This window comes from Schistocerca americana, chromosome 7, assembly GCF_021461395.2.
Source record: "Schistocerca americana isolate TAMUIC-IGC-003095 chromosome 7, iqSchAmer2.1, whole genome shotgun sequence".
Classification (NCBI taxonomy): domain Eukaryota; kingdom Metazoa; phylum Arthropoda; class Insecta; order Orthoptera; family Acrididae; genus Schistocerca; species Schistocerca americana.
Window position 1 is genome coordinate 366,095,776 of NC_060125.1, and position 20,238 is coordinate 366,116,013.

The following is a 20,238-nucleotide window of genomic DNA, read 5'->3' on the forward strand; positions in this document are numbered from 1 at the left end:
CAGAAAAGTCAAGACAGTAATTTTCATTTAAAGATACTCACTTTCAAAACATAAGCCATAACATAATTTCCAATTTTGTATTTATTAATTTTGATTTATAGTCCAGTTAGAGATGTTTCAAAGTATGCGCCAATATTCTGTTAATGTAACCAGTAACGCCATCCGTTGGTAGCATAGGGAACTATCTGCATAAATATAGTCAGTCTTCTGAATGAGAAATTCAGTATTTGCGGATGTTACTGTTTTTGTGAACAATTCTTTCAAAACTTAGGCAACACAGTAACAGCTGAAGGTGTAATAAAAAGAAACGCAGTACTCAAAATATTTGAAAGAACTGCGCTCGTTAGGCAGAAACATTATTGTAATAGGAACGAGAGTAATGGTAGTCTGTGGCTGATATTTTTGTCGTAGTCGTTGGGTGTGCTTCAAGTACAGTTGTGTTCATTTGTGATTACCTTCATTTCTGATGATGAGAAAAAACTTGTAGAAAAGTACCTATAGTGAGGTTATACATGGGAATCCAGGAGAAGAAGGTGACTTCTATGAAATACTTTACACAACACTTCAACAGAAGGAATGAACAGAAAATGAAAATTGTTTTATCTACCACTGAACCACGACATCTACAGCAGCAATCCACCTATCCTATGTATGTAAGTATAGTGCAGTTCCTGGATAACTCTTTTCGTTCACGTTCTGTAATTCAAAAATTAAATACAGTGCAGATAACTTGCTTCTTTTATTGACTTTGTTTTAAGTCCATTATCATAAAATATTTTTATTGCTAATCGAAGCTTGGGACTAAAGTACGAAGTTTCTTTACGAACGTTTTCTTCCGCCCTTGCCGTAAATTAACAAATTTATTAACTGTAGCATAAGTTCATGACGAATATAACTTACATGTAGGATCTTGTGAGTGATTACCATATTTACTGCTACGCTAGGATACTATTTAATTCAGTGCTACAGTATATTATATTATTAGCAATACCTCCGTCAACCTTCCAATCATCTTCAATGTTTTCTTTCTTACTAATTTCAAATTATCAGTACATCACGTCTATACTAATAATAAAACTATAAACCCATCACGTCTGTCTGTCTGTACACACTAATCTCTAACACCACTAGATTAATTTTCATGGCGTTTTCACAGGTAAGTTGAGCGTAACTTGGGGTATCGTTTAGGCTTCATTTCATCAAAATTGTATCACGGGAAAAAAGATATTGGGATTGAAAGTTTTATTTGAAATTGTCTGTCTGAACACGATAATCTCTTTCACGGAGTCTTAGCTTGGGGCACTATTCATTAAAATCGGATCACGGAGAAAACCATATCGTAACTGAAAGTTCAATCCATACTAATATAATAAATGCAAAAGAAACTCTTTTACGTTTTCGCACCTAACTCGCTAAACCGATTTCGATGGAATTTAAAATGGAGATAGCTCAAACCTGAGGAAGAACATAGGTTACTTTGCAAAGTGTGTAGTACAAGGTACTGCTTGATTTGAAGAATATTACGCGAATTAGGGAAAAACAAGTAATTTTTGAAAAAGCTATTTACTTTTTGACTCCTGATCTTTATCATGCTTGTGAAAATGATTTTGTTGGTTGATAAATGCTGCATAATGTGATTAAAAATAATGAATACAATGCTTATACGATCTTCATTGTGTTTAATCCATACTTACACACTATTTTTGCATAACGTACGTGTTGTATAATGTATAGCTACTTCAACAGCACCATGAATAGATGCACACTCCTGCCCGTGCCCTTCGGCATGAACATGCATAGCCACGACACTGCATATGCCGACGCATATTGCGTTGGGACAGCTTTGGAGGGATAGAGCGGGCCACACATCATGAGCTATGTTTACCGAAACAGGAAGACGCGTGAGGGCTGCTGATGTTATTGCATGTACAGTAGCTTTTGAGTCATCAGTCTACTGACTGGTTTGATGCGGCCCGCCACGAATTCCTTTCCTGTGCTAACCTCTTCTTCTCAGAGTAGCACTTGCATCCTACGTCCTCAAGTATTTGCTGTATATATTCCAATCTCTGTCTTCCTCTACAGTTTTTGCCCTCTACAGCTGCCTCTAGTATCATGGAAGTCATTCCCTGATGTCTTAACATATCTCCTATCATCCTCTCCCTTCTCCTTGTCAGTGTTTTCCACATCTTCCTTTCCTCTCTGATTCTGCACAGAAACTCCTCATTCCTTACCTTCCCAGTTCACCTAATTTTCAACATTCGTCTGTAGCACCACATTTCAAATGCTTCGATTTCTTCTCTTCCGGTTTTCCCACAGTTCCTGTTTCGTTACCGTACAATGCTGTACCTCATACGTATAAGGGGCGTTCAAAAAGAAACGGGCCGGAGGCATAATTACAGAAATCAGCACTTGTATTTTAGAAGTATTGGCCCTGGCTGTTGAGACACTTGCCCCACCGTGACACAAGGCGGTGAATGGCTTTCTCATAAAATTCCAGGGGTTGCGATGTTAACCAGTTTCGCACGTACAGCTGGACGTCGTCGTCCACACGAGTGCAGGGTATGTTATGCTGAAGTTCTTCTTTGACCAATATGGCCCCATTCTGATTCACTTCCTACAACACGGGACAACGGTAAATGGCCAGCGTTACTCACAAACCTTGACCACCCTTCGCCAAGTGATCAAACCAAAACGACCAGACAGTCTCGCAATGCAAAGCTTCATACGGCTATCACAGTCGCCGCTGTCCTGCAGAAATTCAAATGGGAGGTTCTCGGCTACGCTTCATACAGTCCGGACCCCTTTCCCTGTGATTACGTCATTTTTGGTCCCCTTAAATAGGCTCTGAAGGACAAACGATTCACCTCGGACTACGGCGTGTAGCTGCACCTGCAGAAATGGTTAACATCGCAGCCCCGGTAATTTTATGAGACAGCCATTCACCGCCTTGTGTCACAGCGGGACAAATGTCTCAATAGCCAGGGTCAATACTTCTAACATACAGGTACTGGTTTCTGTAATTATGCCTCCGGATCGTTTCTTTTTGAACGCCCCTTAAACAGTCTCAGAAATTTCTCCCTCAAATTACGGCCTATGTTTGATACTAGTAGATTTCCCTTGGCCAGGAAGCCCCTCTTTGCCAATGCTAATCTGCTTTTTATATCCTCCTTGCTCCGTCCGTCATTGGTTGTTTTCCTGCCTAGGTAGTAGAATTCCTTAACTTCATCTACTTCGTGACCGTCAATCCTGATGTTAAGTTTCCCGCTGTTCGCATTTCCGCTGCTTCTCATTAGTTTCGTCTTTCTTCGATTTACTTTCAATCCATATTATGTACTTATTAGACTGTTAATTCCTTGAAACTTCCTGGCAGATTAAAACTGTGTGCCGGACCGAGGCTCGAACTCGGAACCTTTATCTTTCGCGGGCAAGTGCTCTACCAACTGAGCTACCCAAGCACGACTCACGCCCCGTCCTCACAGCTTTACTTCTGCCAGAACCTCGTCTCCTACCTTCCAAACTTTACAGGAGCTCTCCTGCGGACCTTGCAGAACTAGCACTCCTGAAAGAAAGGATATTGCGGAGACATGGCTTAGCCACAGCCTGGGGGTTGTTTTCACTCTGCAGCGGAGTGTACTGGCAGAAGTAAAGCTGTGAGGAGTGGGAGTGAGTCGTGCTCGGGTAGCTCAGTTGGTAGAGCTCTTGCCAGCGAAAGGCAAAGGTCCCGAGTTCGAGTCTCGGTCCGGCACACAGTTTTAATCTGCCAGGAAAGTTTCGTATCAGCGCACACTCCGCTGCAGAGTGAAAATCTCATTCTGTTAATTCCTTGCTTACTCACTACCAAACATCCTAACAAAACTACTCATGTGTGAGCAAAGGCCGGCCGAAGTGGCCGTGCGGTTAAAGGCGCTGCAGTCTGGAACTGCAAGACCGCTACGGTCGCAGGTTCGAATCCTGCCTCGGGCATGGATTTTTGTGATGTCCTTAGGTTGGTTAGGTTTAACTAGTTCTAAGTTCTAGGGGACTAATGACCTCAGCAATTGAGGCCCATAGTGCTCAGAGCCATTTGAACCATTTGTGAGCAAAGCCGCGGGTGACAGGTAACTTTTAATAAACAAGGATAATTAAATAGTAAATCACGACGAGTGTATTATAAGGTTACGTTATACGCAATATGAGGAGCAAGGAGTATATGTTGAGGCGAGAGGGAGTGTTGTACTCACACCGCGATGACGCCAGGCGCGCTGCCGAAGAAGTCCTTGCGCAGGACGTGCTTGTAGTAGTTGAGCGACGGCATGGACGGCCGGTGGGGGAGCGCGTCCTCTTCGCGGAAGACTCTCTCCACCAGGTCGGCGTCGAACAGGAAAAGCATGTCCGGCCGGCCCAGCAGCCCCGACAGCCGCACAACGGAGCCGTACTTCGCACGCAGCCGCTCGCACACGCCCGCCATACCGGGGATGCTGAAGTCGCCTGCGGCAGGAAAACCACGGTCAGCGAGGCCTCCAGCTAGCAGCCCAAGAAGAGGTTTGTACCACCACGGACGTGTGTGGGCTCAGATTCAAGCGCAGGCGGCTTGGCCTTGAATAAAAACAAAACAGTAGCCAAAATAATGGCAGTCTGTTCGAAACGCACACCTACGAAAACAATACTGCGTAATGTTTGAAGTCTATAGTGAAGCCCCATGCACTCTAACATGAGCAAAAACAAAAAGCAATACGAAGGTATTACCGAATGGCACGGAAATCGGTAGATGGAATGTACAGTCGTGGACAAAACGAGCGTGACCCCTCACCTTTTCGTTTGTAAGTAGGCTGTTTAGGTTTTTATATTGGTAACGCCACATAGCGCTCTGTATGAAAATCACTGGCTGTGCTGTGTGCAGTCTGTGGCTGGTTTGCATTGTTGGAATATTGGCTATTGTAGTGTTGGGCAGTTGGCTGTTAACAGCGCTTAGCGTTGCGCAGTTGGAGGTGAGCCGCCAGCAGTGGTGGATGTGGGGAGAGAGATGGCGGAGCTTTGAGAGCGGATGATCTCGACGTGTGTCCACCAGAGAAAGTAAATCTGTAAGACTGGATGTTATGAACTTATATATATGTATATTATGACTTTTGAATACTATTAAGGTAAATACATTGTTTGTTCTCTGTCAAAATCTTTCATTTGCTAACTATGCCTATCAGTTGTTAGTGCCTTCAGTAGTTTGAATCTTTTATTTAGCTGGCAGTAGTGGCGCTCGCTGTATTGCAGTAGTTCGAGTAACGAAGATTTTTGTGAGGTAAGTGATTTGTGAAAGGTATAGGTTAATGTTAGTCAGGGCCATTCTTTTGTAGGGATTTTTGAAAGTCCGATTGCGTTGCGCTTAAAATATTGTGCGTCAGTTCAGTGTTGATCAGAATAAGTAAAGAGAGAAATGTCTGAGTACATTCAGTTCTGCTCAGCTGTTTGAAAATCAAATAACGTAGGGGTTTATCACCACAATCATTCATTAATTTTTCTAAGAGGACGTTACGCGTTATGCTAATCCGCACAGCCTAAAAGTCCGCAGCTCGTGGTCGTGTGGTAGCGTTCTCACTTCCAGCGCCCGGGTTCCCGGGTTCGATTCCCGGCCGGGTCAGGGATTTTCTCCGCCTCGTGATGACTGGGTGTTGTGTGGTGTCCTTAGGTTAGTTAGGTTTAAGTAGTTCTAAGTTCTAGGGGACTGATGACCATAGTGCTCAGAGCCATTTGAACCAACAGCCTAAAAGTCTGCTACACAGCATAACAGGCAAGGCGACACACTATGCACAGGCGTGAAATTGAAAAACTGTCCGAACTTTGTCGGACTGTTTTCAATCATGTAAATTAATGCTGATTAGTGTGTTAAACACAACATGAAGAAATATAAGATATAAATGAAAGAAGAAACGCCAATTATTATGAACTGTACTAATAAAAATGAATTTCAGCTTATCGAGATAACTGTTTTAGTAAGACAAAATACCTCAGATCGTTACGAATCAGCAAAATATCATGCGCATTCGGCCGCGAAACGGTCTGTGTCAACGTTCAGACCAGTCATATTGGATTTCCGTTGCTGACCTACAACGAAGGTGTGCAAATTTAGCAATGCGTGAAAATTTATAACGAAATTCAGTTAAAAATCATTCAGTGCCATACTTAAGTCAATTCAATCCAGCAGTTATATTAATCAGTGCAAAGTCGAATAACTACTTGCATAAGGGCCAGAGGTAGACAAACGCATTGTTGCCTTGCTCATTTTGTGAAGCTCTCTCTGTTGAAAAAAATCAACAAATTTTTCTGAAACTGTAATCATATGTTTGTCGGTATGTGTACATCACATCTACCGATTTTCGTCCCATTCGGTAATTCCTTTTGGTGCGTCATTTTATTTCGTCTTAGAGTGTATTTGGATCTTTCCTGGCATGTTGTACACAGGATGATGGAGACGTTACTGTTCAAGTCTGAACTACTGTAGTCTTTAAACAGATTTTTTTACCTATATTGATTGCACCAATTTTTAAATAACCGGTTTCGGTTCAACTTCAACCATCCTCAGATCTGTAGACAACACTAAAATAGCTGATTAGGAGATACTCTATCAAATACAAAATGTTACCGTACTATGTCAACATCAAACGTCAGTTGCATCGGCCGTACCTGAATGTATCAGTTACAAGCGTAACCCGCCTATTAGCTAATTTACATACTATGTCATACAAAAAACAATGGTTTGAAAAAATCTACGCCATTAGTATAGCTTATAAATATACTGCCGACAGGTCGTAAACTTAGACACCCACGCTGAATTAGAATTTTTTTTTTTTTTTGTTTGGTGAGAATGGAGATACTTAAAATCCGAATTTCCCAAGGCTAAAAGATATTAAAAAGTACCTGTAATTTAATAGATCTGTATCGTCGCGGCTTGCTTGCACATGTGATCACTGTTTTAGCGTTGTGCCGTGAACTGACCGGTCGTCTGCTGACACTCCTTTATCGATTACAGGAACAGCATAAAGGTTACAGCTGCCCCACCACACTTTCCGTCCCCTATCGCCTTGAACATCCATACGCAACGATCATCATCTTAGTAAGTCGTCATAAATGTTAAATTAGGCATTATGGTTTCATTCGCTCTGCTCATTCAAGATTAAATTCGGTTATTGCTTTTTACGAGCAAGTAAATTTCCAAGTTTCTTCAATACATTAAGGAACCTTCCCTTTCGAAATTTATGTAGGATGTCCAAATTTGGCTCAACGTTCTTGGTTCAGAGCTTAAAGTTGCCATAACGTTTGGGGCACACATACCAACTTTAGAGCACTCGAACATTGGTCAAAATATGGACATCCTACATAGGGCAGGTGAGAAGAGAAGCTTCTGGAGTTTCATTGTTAAAAGAAGAGTGCAATTTACAGGCCATATATTAAGACATAAAGGACTCCTGAACACAATCATAGAGGGATATGTCGAGGGAAAAAGACCAGAGGAAGACCACGACTGAGGTACATGGATCAAATCGTGAAAGATGTGGGATGTGACACCTATAAAGAAATGAAGAGAAAAGCTGAAAGACGCACAGAATGGAGACAAGCTGCCATTGTAGCTGTTGCAAACCAATCCTTGGATTGACCACTACAGAAGAGAAGACATAGGGCTCAAAATAGACGATTCGGTAATGTCTTGCAGGAACATGAAATTTAAGCTCATAAAAAAGAATGTCCGAATCTAATCCTGAATGAGCAGATCGAGTGAAATCATAATATCTATTTGAACATTTATATTGATTGTTGCATATGGACGTCCAAGGTGACAGCGGACAGAAAGTGTGTGGCGGGACAGCTGTAACACGTGTGCTGAGCCTGAAATCGATGATGGGGCGACCAGCAGACGACTGGAGGCTTGCTGCACAACTCCAAAACAGTCATCACACGAGGAAGCAAGCTGCGATGAAGGCAAGCCTACAGAAACACCATGGATATGAACGCCGTCCGTCTTGTAAATCACAAATATGTTATAAGGTTTTCATCATGTTTTTAATCTTGACAGATCTCAGGTTTCAATTAATTATGTCCACTCGCGCCAAAAATACAAAAATTATTGCTAATTCAGCGTGAATGTATAAGTTTCATTTAAATGAGACAAATGTACCAGACGCCACCTGTCGACAGTGGCCTTAAGGACTATATTAATGACATGGATTCTACCAAACCACTATTTTATTACGTGACGTAACACGTAAATTTGCTGACAGTTAGCCGGCCGCGGTGACCGAGCGGTTCTAGGTGCTTCAGTCCGGAACCGCGCGACTGCTACGGTCGCAGGTTCAAATCCTGCCTCGGGCATGGATGTGTGTGATGTCCTTAGGTTAGTTAGGTTTAAGTAATTCTAAGTTCTAGACGACTGATGACCTCAGATGTTAAGTCCCACAGTGCTCAGAGCCATTTTTGCTGACACTTAGATGGGTTACTCTTGTAGCCGATACATTCAGGAATGTTCTGCTGTATTTTGTGTTTGGTGGTGGCTTGGAATGACAACATTTTGTATTTCGTAGTGTATTTGCTAATTAGTTATTTTACTGTTGTGTTCACATCTGAGGATGTTTCATACAAAACAGAAAACGGTCATTTAAAAAATTAATGCCATCAAACGGATAATAAATCTGTTTAAAAATCAATGATTGCGGATTTGTTCTTCAAGGACATTATGTCAATTTTTATCTCCTAAGTCATCCAGTAGGTGAGGAGAGTTTCCTGCGACGACGCTTGCAAGTTCTAGTTGGGTCCAAACACGGTTAGTTGGCAAGTTTTGTAACGATTCTGCCCTTAGCAAACCAATGTTGATGAAAAAGTCTTCTGAGTCTTGAGTCCGCATCATATTCCTCTTAAAACTGCTTCATTACTCAAAGTTTCGATCCTTTTGCTGCGATCTTCTTCAGGATTCCACGTGTGTTCCTGGACCATGTCGCTTTCACATGAAAAAGACTATATTCCTGCAGGAACACCAGTGGAATCCTGAAGAAAATGCCAGTAGAGGGTTCAATACATGTAGTGAAGAAGTATGAAGAGGAATATGGCGCAACCTAACGACTCAAAATTTATCAGCACTGACAACGGCCATGGAAGCCTGCAAACTTACATATACACAATTTTCTTCTTTTTTCATGACACATGCTGACAACGATGACACGGTCTGAGAAAGACGTTTCCAGTGCATATATACAAGAAGATGGGGAACCCTGCAAATATCTCACCATGTGATTGATGGGGTCATTTAAAAAATTAATGCCATTAGAACGGATAATAAATCTGCTCAAAAATCAGTGATTGCGGATTTGTTCTCCAAGGACATTATGTCAATTTTTATCTCCTAAGTCATCCAGTAGGTGAGTAGGAGAGTTGTAAAATACAGAAATGGTGAGAAACAATACATTGAGCTAGGATCTACTCAGCATCCAGAGTATCATATTAACTCAACAAATTACTACCATCCAATTTCTTTTGAAGAGGAATGTTAATAAGGGTACATCTGTTATCTGTCATACACATAAAGCAGAATGTATGTATGTGTGTATGTCTGGGATCTCCTCCAAAACCACTGGATCGATTTCAAACCAAATTTAGCACCTAAACAGCAGGTGCCATGAGCATCAGCACTGCGAGATTTATAAACTCCTAGCTCCAATAGGAGTGAAAACATGGGCAAAACGTTTTTTTTTTTTTTTCTAGCCTCTGGCATGTCGGTTAGCATGAATGACAGGCATATTGTGTGGGAACAGTACCAGCCTGCCAAATCAATCTGTTTGCAGGGCAGCCTACATGTGAGGGGCAAGAAATTGTTTTCTGGGCCCTGACATCTAGGGTGCATTTCATGGAAGGTGTGTTGTGGGAGTAATATCGGTCTGCTTTATTGAAGTGTACTGGAGGGGCTACATATGCCTCTGAGCATGACTGAGGACAGGTTGAGATGGATGGACAAGGAGATGGACAAAGCAATGGTCAGGAGGAAATGAACAGGGAGAGGGAAGGAGATTTATGAAGCAGGTGAATGGTATAGAGGAGTAATTAGCAGATGAAAAGGACGAGGGGGCTCAGAGGAGAAAGAGAGGGGGGGAGGGAGAGGAAAGTATGGCCAGAGTGAGTGGTGCAGGAAATGGATGAAAGAGTGAGTGGGAGATGAAGAGACATAGAGAGTGGGGAAGAGAAGTAACACAGATAGATGTGGGAGGGTAAGATGGATAGAAAGAGGGAGGAAGAGAGGGACACAAAGAGGGGAAGGAGGATGTATTGAACATATGTGTCAAATGCATATGTGAAAGATGCCTTGTGGAAAATGCTAGTAAAACAATAATCAAACCAGTATAACTGGATGAGACAGAAATATAAAAAATAAATGTACAGAGAAAAAGGTAAGGTTTTCGAAAATGAAACCCCACTGAAGATGTTTGCACTAGTCTGCAAGATACGAGAATGGCGAAGAAGATGAAAGAACCCGGAGGTCAGGGAGTTATAATTTGAACCATTTGCTGCTGCAGAACACAAGGAGACTGAGATAAGCTGGCCATGTCTGCAGAAGTGAGAACTCATCAAGATCGAGAGCAGTGTCAGAGAAGACACTTGAAGAACTAAGAGCTCTAGGCAGACCAAAATAGAATGGAGGGATCAGTTGCCAAAGGATCTTCAGATATTAAGAACAAGAAAAGAAGATGCCAAGGACACAACGCTGTGGAGGAGCTTACTTGACAAGGCCAAAAACTGACTGCAGTTTTTGGGCCCAGGAGAAGAAATATATACGAAGATGGTTGTCGTGTTTGTATCTCAATATTTTTTAAATTGCAAGTTCAGTGACCGATTCAAAACAGACGGCTAACTCAAAAATTAAATTTTGACTTTTTAAATCGCTCGGATGTAAAATGAATCCCACGTTATTTTTGCTGGCGCATTGGGGAAACGGCGGTTAGCATGGGCTAGAGGGTAGCATGGATCACTTGGTGTTTCTCTGGTTTGCCACAAAACAGCGGACGCACGCAGTGTCTGGACTGAACTGCAGACATCACTCCGCCGTTTGCTAGAACTTCAGTAATGTAGCCGTTGCATTTGTGTCACAAGCAAATTTTATTAATTTTATTTTACTTCACTTTATTTTATTATTATTATTTTTTAATCTCGAAGCTGGTGAACGGTGCATTTTTCAGCATCTGTTTATACTTTTAAAAGTACGAAGTAATATTATCACAAAAGTATTAATGTTCAAGTAGTCTAACGTAGATTTCATTTCTGTTCTCGCCAAGCTCTAATATGCAGTGTCAGTCGGGTAGTATAGGCTATACCAAAGTCAGGCGGTAGGGGCCATATAAGTAATTTTATTTTAGCCAAGACTGAAGAAGAAGCTTGCTGGTGAGGGTCGAGGAGAGTGGTCCGAGCCTGCAATGAAGCAATCGATTCACAGTATCTTAGGAGGTGAGACGACCGAAAGAGCTGCTGCTGATCGTTTAAATGTTCCTAGAACTCTACTTAAAAGGAGATCAAAATCACTTTAGGGCATCACCAGACATCTACGTCGCCTCAGATACGGTTTGTCAAATTAGCCTTTGAAGAAACTATGAAATGCTTGTAACACACAAGAAGCATTTAATGCTGCTAGCCAACACTGAGTTTCAAAAGTTGGCGTACGATCCCGGCATAAAATTTAAACCTGCATCACGGATATAACAGAAAATAAATTCGTAGGTAAAGATTTTTATCAAAATTTTATAAAGAAAAACCCAGAACCATCTTACAGAAAACGTCAGTTCACAAGCTTAATGCGTTATATAAGGTTCAACCGACCACAACTTGAAATATTTCTTAGCCAACTGTGTTTGTACTGTCTTGTACTTTTGATATATAAACAGCTTAATTTATGACAAACAAAAACACTTTTTAATTTAAAAACCTATATTTTTGTGTGCCCCATACCACGCAACACATTGACATTTCAAATTTTAATTCTTAGAAAATCTTTCCTTGCTGTGTATCGTTTTTGGGTAGAAACCTTTTTTTCACAGTTTACACCAAGACAAAAGTTCAAGAAAACATTTTATGCTGGTATATCTCATATCAAGACAGCTACTAAGGTTTTATACCAATTTTGGCTTAAACGTACCATACTACACGCAGTTCTCATAATAAATTTTTCTTCATTAATTTTACATTCTGCTCAGTGGAACTAATTAGCATCCGAACATTCTCTTTACGTACCTGATAAAGTCAGTTAAGGAGACTCCCTGTCTCTGATAGTTCACCATAAATATACTTGTCTTGATTGTAATGTAGTTAGAGAAAAATAAATTGAGTGTCATTTAGTATTTTGTATAATGTAATATCTTGTATAGACACCTTTTATTAACCTGACACATTCCACATCATTATGAAGTGTCATATACATGATCTATGGAACAAGTACTAATCTAATCTAATCTAACCGGTTTCAGTTGTTAACAGCTATTTTCAGATCATATATTTTCTCCAGGCAACTGTGAGCAGCGGATTTATGTTTCAGGAAACTCATAACAATTTGCTGCATTAGAACAACTTCTTTATTTATTTTCTACCGGTATCAGTCAGTGGTCATCATCTGGCACCTGAATCAACGTTAAAAAACAAAAACAGCAGCAAAAGTTCAATGTTCAAAACGTCATAAAGATACGAAAATATAAAATATAACTGACGAAAAATTCACTAATATTAGTTACATGTCAAACATTTTGAACCTTAAAATTGCATAGCTGTCTGAGTCATTAATAATAACACAGAAGAACAATAAGTTTCCCACATCATCAATCTTTGTCACGGACACTCACAACAGGAAACTGGACATACGTAGCCCGAAAGGCTACTCATGCTGTGTGCAGACTACTGAGTGTCCATGACAAAGATTGCTGATGTGGGGAAACTATGGGACGAAACTGCAGAGGTCGTCGGTTCCTAGGCTTACACACTATTTAACCTAACTTAAACTAACTTACTTTAAGGACAAGACACGCACCCATACCCGAGGGACGACTCTAACCTCCGACAGAGGGAGCCGCGAGAACCGTGGCAAGGCGCCAGAAACCGCGCAGCTACCCCGCGCGGCTAGCTGTCGGAGCAACGGAGAGTTTGCCTTGGTAGTGGTCTGACTAATTACCACTCAAGGGGGCCCGGGTTCGATTCCCGGCAGGGGACTGGGTGTTGTGTATCTTTCATCATCATTGATACACAAGTCGCCGAAGGGGCGTGAACTAAAAAGACTTCCAATTCGGCGGCCGAACCCCAAAGGGGATATCCTGGCCAATAAATGCCATACGATCATTTCATTTCTTTTACTGGCCGCTGGCCGCTGGCCGAAGGGAGAACCCATAGAGGTACTCAAGGTACCCTCCACCACACACCGTCAGGTGGCTTGCGGAGTGTGAATGTAGATGTAGATGTACGAGGGCAGTTCAATAAGTAATGCAACACATTTTTTTTCTGAAACAGGGGTTGTTTTATTCAGCATTGAAATACACCAGGTTATTCCCCAATCTTTTAGCTACACAACACTATTTTTCAACGTAATCTCCGTTCAATGCTACGGCCTTACGCCACCTTGAAATGAGGGCCTGTATGCCTGCACGGTACCATTCCACTGGTCGATGTCGGAGCCAACGTGGTACTGCATCAATAACTTCTTCATCATCCGCGTAGTGCCTCCCACGGATTGCGTCCTTCATTGGGCCAAACATATGGAAATCCGACGGTGCGAGATCGGGGTTGTAGGGTGCATGAGGAAGAACAGTCCACTGAAGTTTTGTGAGCTCCTCTCGGGTGCGAAGACTTGTGTGAGGTCCTGCGTTGTCATGAAGAAGGAGAAGTTCGTTCAGAGTTTTGTGCCTACGAACACGCTGAAGTCGTTTCTTCAATTTCTGAAGAGTAGCACAATACACTTCAGAGTTGATCGTTTGACCATGGGGAAGGACATCGAACAGAATAACCCCTTCAGCGTCCCAGAAGACTGTAACCATGACTTTACTGGCTGAGGGTATGGCTTTAAACTTTTTCTTGGTAGGGGAGTGGGTGTGGTGCCACTCCATTGATTGCCGTTTTGTTTCAGGTTCGAAGTAATGAACCCATGTTTCATCGTCTTTAACAATCTTTGACAAGAAATTGTCACCCTCAGCCACATGACGAGCAAGCAATTCCGCACAGATGGTTCTCCTTTGCTCTTTATGGTGTTCGGTTAGACAACGAGGGACCCAGCGGGAACAAACCTTTGAATATCCCAACTGGTGAACAATTGTGACAGCACTACCAACAGAGATGTCAAGTTGAGCACTGAGTTGTTTGATGGTGATCCGTCGATCATCTCGAACAAGTGTGTTCGCACGCTCCGCCATTGCAGGAGTCACAGCTGTGCACGGCCGGCCCGCACGCGGGAGATCAGACAGTCTTGCTTGACCTTGCAGCGATGATGACACACACTTTGCCCAACTCACCGTGCTTTTGTCCACTGCCAGATCACCGTAGACATTCTGCAAGCGCCTATGAATATCTGAGATGCCCTGGTTTTCCGCCAAAAGAAACTCGATCACTGCCCATTGTTTGCAACGCACATCCGTTACAGACGCCATTTTAACAGCTCCGTACAGCGATGCCATCTGTCGGAAGCCAGTGAAACTATACGAGACGAAGCGGGAATGTTTGAAAATATTCCACAAGAAATTTCCGGTTTTTTCAACCAAAATTGGCCGAGAAAAAAAATGTGTTGCATTACTTATTGAACTGCCCTCGTAGATGGTTGGCATTTGCACTAGAATCCGGACTCGCTCCAGCTGTACATGAATTCTATTACTTTGCGATACACTGAAATATTATTTGCGTACGGCAAGACCTCCAGGAGGGTAAATCTTTTATGAATGGTTGCTTGGCATTCCAAAGAACATTATATGCAAGTGGTGCTTTCCTTGTGTTACCCAGAGTGGCTTGTTTAAGCTTGACTTTGAGTGTGTTCCGTCTCCAGCAATGTGGATTACTTTCTAAATTGGAGCGTTCGTGTCTGAACGCGTGGCTGGTTTTGTGTAAGGACAATAGTTCACAGCTGGTACGGGTCGCCTCCGGTTTGGTAGTGGCTGCTAGTGACGTAACCAGTTAGAAAATGGCTCTGAGCACTATGGGACTTAACCTCTGAGGTCCTCAGTCTCCGAGACTTAGAGCTAATTAAGCCTAACTAACCTAAGGACATCAGACACATCCATGCCCGAGGCAGGATTCGAACATGCGACCTTAGCAACAGCTCGGTTCCGGACTGAAGCGTCTAGAACCGCTCGACCACAGTTAACCAGTTAGACACTGGGGCTTGCGTTTATGATGGCGTTATCAGTGTGGGTATAACGTGGTGATATTGCAAGACTCTATTTTTAAGAAGGTTTACTTTGAAGTAAGTTTGCCCTGGTGCTTATTATATTGGACTGGTTTAGTATTCTGTACCACAGCGATAGTCAAGTCGTGTGATGCAACGATTTTCAAAAATGGTTCAAATGGCTTTGAGCACTATGGAACTTAACTTCTGAGGTCATCAGTCCCCTAGAACTTAGAACTACTTAAACCTAACTAACCTAAGGACATCACACACATCCATGCCCGAGGCAGGATTCGAACCTGAGACCGTAGCAGTCGCGCGGTTCCAGACTGCAGCGCCTAGAACCGCTCGGCCACTCCGGCCGGCGCAACGATTTTATGTCCTGTTTTATGAAGTATCATATAGTGGTCGGTAGTTCGATTTTAAAATTATTTCATACGTACCAGGCTGTCTCAGAGTTATGAATGTATGTGGGCTTTTCAATGGTTGAGCTATGATCTGATTGTTAATTTATAGCATATTTGCCAGTGTTTCATAATTATTTTATGCCTATGGTTTGTGATTTGTTAACGAATTGTGAAGAATTAACTTCGCGTTGAGACGGAGTTATAATATCTTATCTGGCAGGCGGGAACTCGAAGGAAGTTGATGGCCACAGACGCGAATTAGTTCGATAAGAATTATAATGCTTTGCCTAGGTCAGTGAGGCGATATTGTTTATTTTTCAGATGACCAGGGGTATTTTCTTATATAACTTGTAATTCAGTGGCCTAGCTTGGGACTTAAGTATCGGCGCCTTTTATCCTGTGAACAGACCCTCCGTCTTAGTAACTCATAGTATGATTGTATTTGTATAAATTGTTTGGCTTATTCCATCACATGAAAGCACCGTTTCTTAAAATTTGTTTACTAACAAATTGTGTTTGTTTGATAAAGACATATCTGAAGTTGTCAAAATGGCTCTGAGCACTTTGCGACTTAACTTCTGAGGTCATCAGTCGCCTAGAACTTAGAACTAATTAAACCTAACTAACCTAAGGACATCACACACATCCATGCCCGAGGCAGGATTAGAACCTGCGACCGTAGCGGTCGCTCGGTTCCAGACTGTAGCGCCCAGAACCGCACGGCCACTCCGGCCGGCTTGAAGTTGTCATTCTGCACTTTATGTGCCCAGACCACCACTCCACTACACCCTGAGGTGTACTTGTGATGGCGCAAGTGATACGAGTGTGTCAACAATTTTGTGACACTGCAATACGTTTGTGGACATACCATTTCTGTGGGAATGTTGGCTGGCTCTGAGCACTATGGGACTCAACTGCTGAGGTCATTAGTCCCCTAGAACTTAGAACTAGTTAAACCTAACTAACCTAAGGACATCACAAACATCCATGCCCGAGGCAGGATTCGAACCTGCGACCGTAGCGGTCTTGCGGTTCCAGGCTGCAGCGCCTTTAACCGCACGGCCACTTCGGCCGGCTGGGAATGTTAGGGAGTGTATTATGCACTACACTGTTGTACTTATTTTTATTTTGCCAATAGCTATCGGGTTGACTTCGGCCATCCTTGGTCCATAAAAGACGTATTTAACTGTGCTTTCCACAACTGAAATAACTAATAATTCTTTTAGAGTTCGATTTTGATATAATTACTTTCTTCTTTGTGTCCGGAAAATATATTTTAAAGTTTTTCGGCACAACGTCCGGCCACGTCCAGTGCTTCTTTCTCGCCCAATCATTTGTATAATTTGTGATTTCAGAATCAAATACATCTGTGTTTCAATGCCTCGACATGACTCCAGACATGTCCAAATTAACAGACGCCACACATAAAAATATATGCACTTTGATGACAATTAATATTCATTCTGTACAGACACAGTCTTTGTCTGACCTCCTACAGGAATCAGCGTGAGGCTGTGACCAATGAGGATAATAGGCAAGGGACACTATATCCGTAATGTGTGACAAGTTGGGAATTTGGGTTGCTCGAGAAGTGTGCTCGGCAACTGAAGCAGTTAAGGCAAACGCTTGCGTAAAACAGGAAATCTGGATTCTGGTCCTGGTCCGGCACAAATTTTCGCTTGTCTTCATTGAATTTGTTTCAACGCCCGATTGCGGCTAAGGTCGGAATTTCAGTTTCGTCAATACTGCAGTTGCCGAATTCACAGTTAAAAAACTCTTTTGTGGCCGGAACATGGTCTGAGTGTAACCGAAATCGATTGTCAAAATACAAATAAGTACAGCAGTGTCTTGCATGCTGCAGCTCCTATCCTTTATAAAAGCTGATCAGCACTGCCTACACAACATATTGTTTTGAGCATTTTGTTATTTTACATACACTACTGGCCATTAAAATTGCTACAACACGAAGATGGCGTGCTACAGACGCGAAATTTAACTGACAGGAAGAAGATGCTGTGATATGCAAATGATTAGCTTTTCATGGCATTCACACAAGGTTGGCGCCGGTGGCGACACCTACAACGTGCTGACATGCGGAAAGTTTCCAACCGAGTTCTCATACACAAACAGCAGTTGACCGGCGTTGCCTGGTGAAACGTTGTTGTAATGCCTCGCGTAAGGAGAAATGCGTACCATCACGTTTCGGACTTCGATAAAGGTCGGATTGTAGCCTATAGCGATTGCGGTTTATCGTATCGCGACATTGCTGCTCGCGTTGGTCGAGATCCAATGACTGTTAGCAGAAGATGGAATCGGTGGGTTCAGAAAGGTAATACGGAAAGCCGTGCTGAATCCCAACGGCCCCGTATCACTAGCAGTCGAGACGACAGGCATCTTATCCGCATGGCTGTAACGAATCGTGCAGCCACGTCTCGTTCCCTGAGTCAGCAGATGGGGGCGTTTGCAAGACAACAACCATCCGCATGAACAGTTCGACGACGTTTGCAGCAGCATGGACTATCAGCTCGGAGACCATGGCTGCGGTTACCCTTCACGCTGCATCACAGACAGGAACGCCTGCGATAGTGTACTCAACGACGAACCTGGGTGCACGAATGGCAAAACGTCATTTTTTGAGATGAATCTAGGTTCTGTTTACAGCAGCAAGGTGGTCGCATCCGTGTTTGGCGACATGGCGGTGAACGCACGTTGGAAGCGTGTAATCGTCATCGCCATACTGGCGTATCACCCGGCGTGATGGTATGGGGTACCATTGGTTACACGTCTCGGTCACGTCTTGTTCGCATTGACGGCACTTTGAACAGTGAACGTTACATTTCAGATGCGTTACGAGCATCCATTCCATTCCATTCATCCATTCCTGCGAAACCCTACATTTCAGCAGGATAATGCACGACCGCATGTTGCAGTTCCTGTACGGGCCTTTCTGGATACAGAAAATGTTCGACTGCTGCCCTGGCCAGCACATTCTCCAGATCTCCCAGCAATTGAAAACGTCTGGTCAATGGTGGCCGAGCAACTGGCTCGTCACAATACGCCAGTCACTACTCTTGATGAACTGTGGTATCGTGTTGGAGCTGCATGGGCAGCTGTACCTGTACACGCCACCCGAGCTCTGTTTGACTCAATGCCCAGGCGTATCAAGGCCGTTATTACGGCCAGAGGTGGTTGTTCTGGGTACTGATTTCTCAGTATCTATGCATCCAAATTGCGTGAAAATGTAATCACATGCAGTTCTAGTATAATATATTTGTCCAATGAATACTCGTTTATCATCTGCATTTCTTCTTGGTGTAGGAATTTTAATGGCCATTAGTGCAATTTCATGCTAATAAGAAAAACAGTGAAGAGTGTTGCAGTTCTAGTGAAATCTTGTTAAATATGTTAGTTTGATAGCTGCAGGTGATAGGCGTGCACATGAGCATGTGTTGGCTCACCTACTAGCGGCAGGAAGCGCCAGGTGTTGCCCACAATGGGGAGCGGCGTGGGTCCGGGGACCTGCGGGTAGGGGCGCGCGCGGCTCCACTCCTCTGCAGCCGGCTGCTCCGCGGCCTCTGGAGCCGCCAACGGACACTCCAGCGACACTGCCGAAGACTTGCATCGCTGGCCCAGCGCCCTACCCAGTCTCAGGCTCAACATGGCGGCGGACCACCTGCAGCACACAATATGGCAGCGTCACGCTCATTGTCCCGAGGACAGCGTATCTTTCACTTCAACTATTGTAAATGCATACCTTCCAGTTCACCCCAAAGTACTGACGAAAGACAGTGCAGTCGGCACAACACAGCCCAAACATGGACTTTAAAAATGTAATTAAGAGGTCATTTTAATTATTCAGGTTGGATGCGATATAGTCTAAGTTTTCCAACAACAATTTAATATTCATAGTCATCGTCATAAAGCTCGAAAGCAAGGGGGGAGGAGGTGTCATGAAGATCATGAGTCAAACGAAATAACTACAAAGAACGAAACTTGTCTAGCTTGAAGGGGGAAACCAGATGGCGCTATGGTTGGCCCGCTAGATGGCGCTGCCATAGGTCAAACCAATATCAACTGCGTTTCTTTAAATGGTAACCTCCATTTTTATTACATATACGTGTAGTATATGAATATTTAGTGTAGTATATGAATGTTTTAGTTGGACCACTTTTTTCGCTTTATAGATGGCCCTGTAATAGTCACAAACATATGGCTCACAATTTTAGACGATCAGTTGGTAACAGGTAGGTTTTTCAAATTAAAATACAAAACGTAGGTACGTTTGAACATTTTATTTCGGTTGTTCCAATGTGATACATGTACCGTCGAGAACTTATCATTTCTGAGATCGAATGCTGTTACAGCGTGATTACCTGTAAATACCACATTAATGCAATGAATGCTCAAAATGATGCCCGTCAACCTCAATGCATTTGCAAATACGTCTAACGACATTCCTCTCAACAGCGAGTAGTTCGCCTT

At 42.9% G+C, this 20,238-nt stretch overlaps 1 protein-coding gene across 1 annotated transcript in view; it reads right to left on the bottom strand.

The window, feature by feature from the left end:
* LOC124622940 (probable cytochrome P450 301a1, mitochondrial) overlaps positions 1-19,416 on the bottom strand; it is a 216,917-nt gene extending 197,501 nt beyond the window's left edge. The window contains exons 1-2 of the mRNA XM_047148730.1: positions 19,215-19,416; positions 4,221-4,467 (exon numbers count right to left, since the gene is read on the bottom strand). Of these exons, the coding sequence (XP_047004686.1) occupies positions 4,221-4,467; positions 19,215-19,416 (449 nt within the window). The remainder of the gene's footprint in view (positions 1-4,220; positions 4,468-19,214) is intronic.
* Between the last annotated feature and the right edge of the window lie 822 nt (positions 19,417-20,238).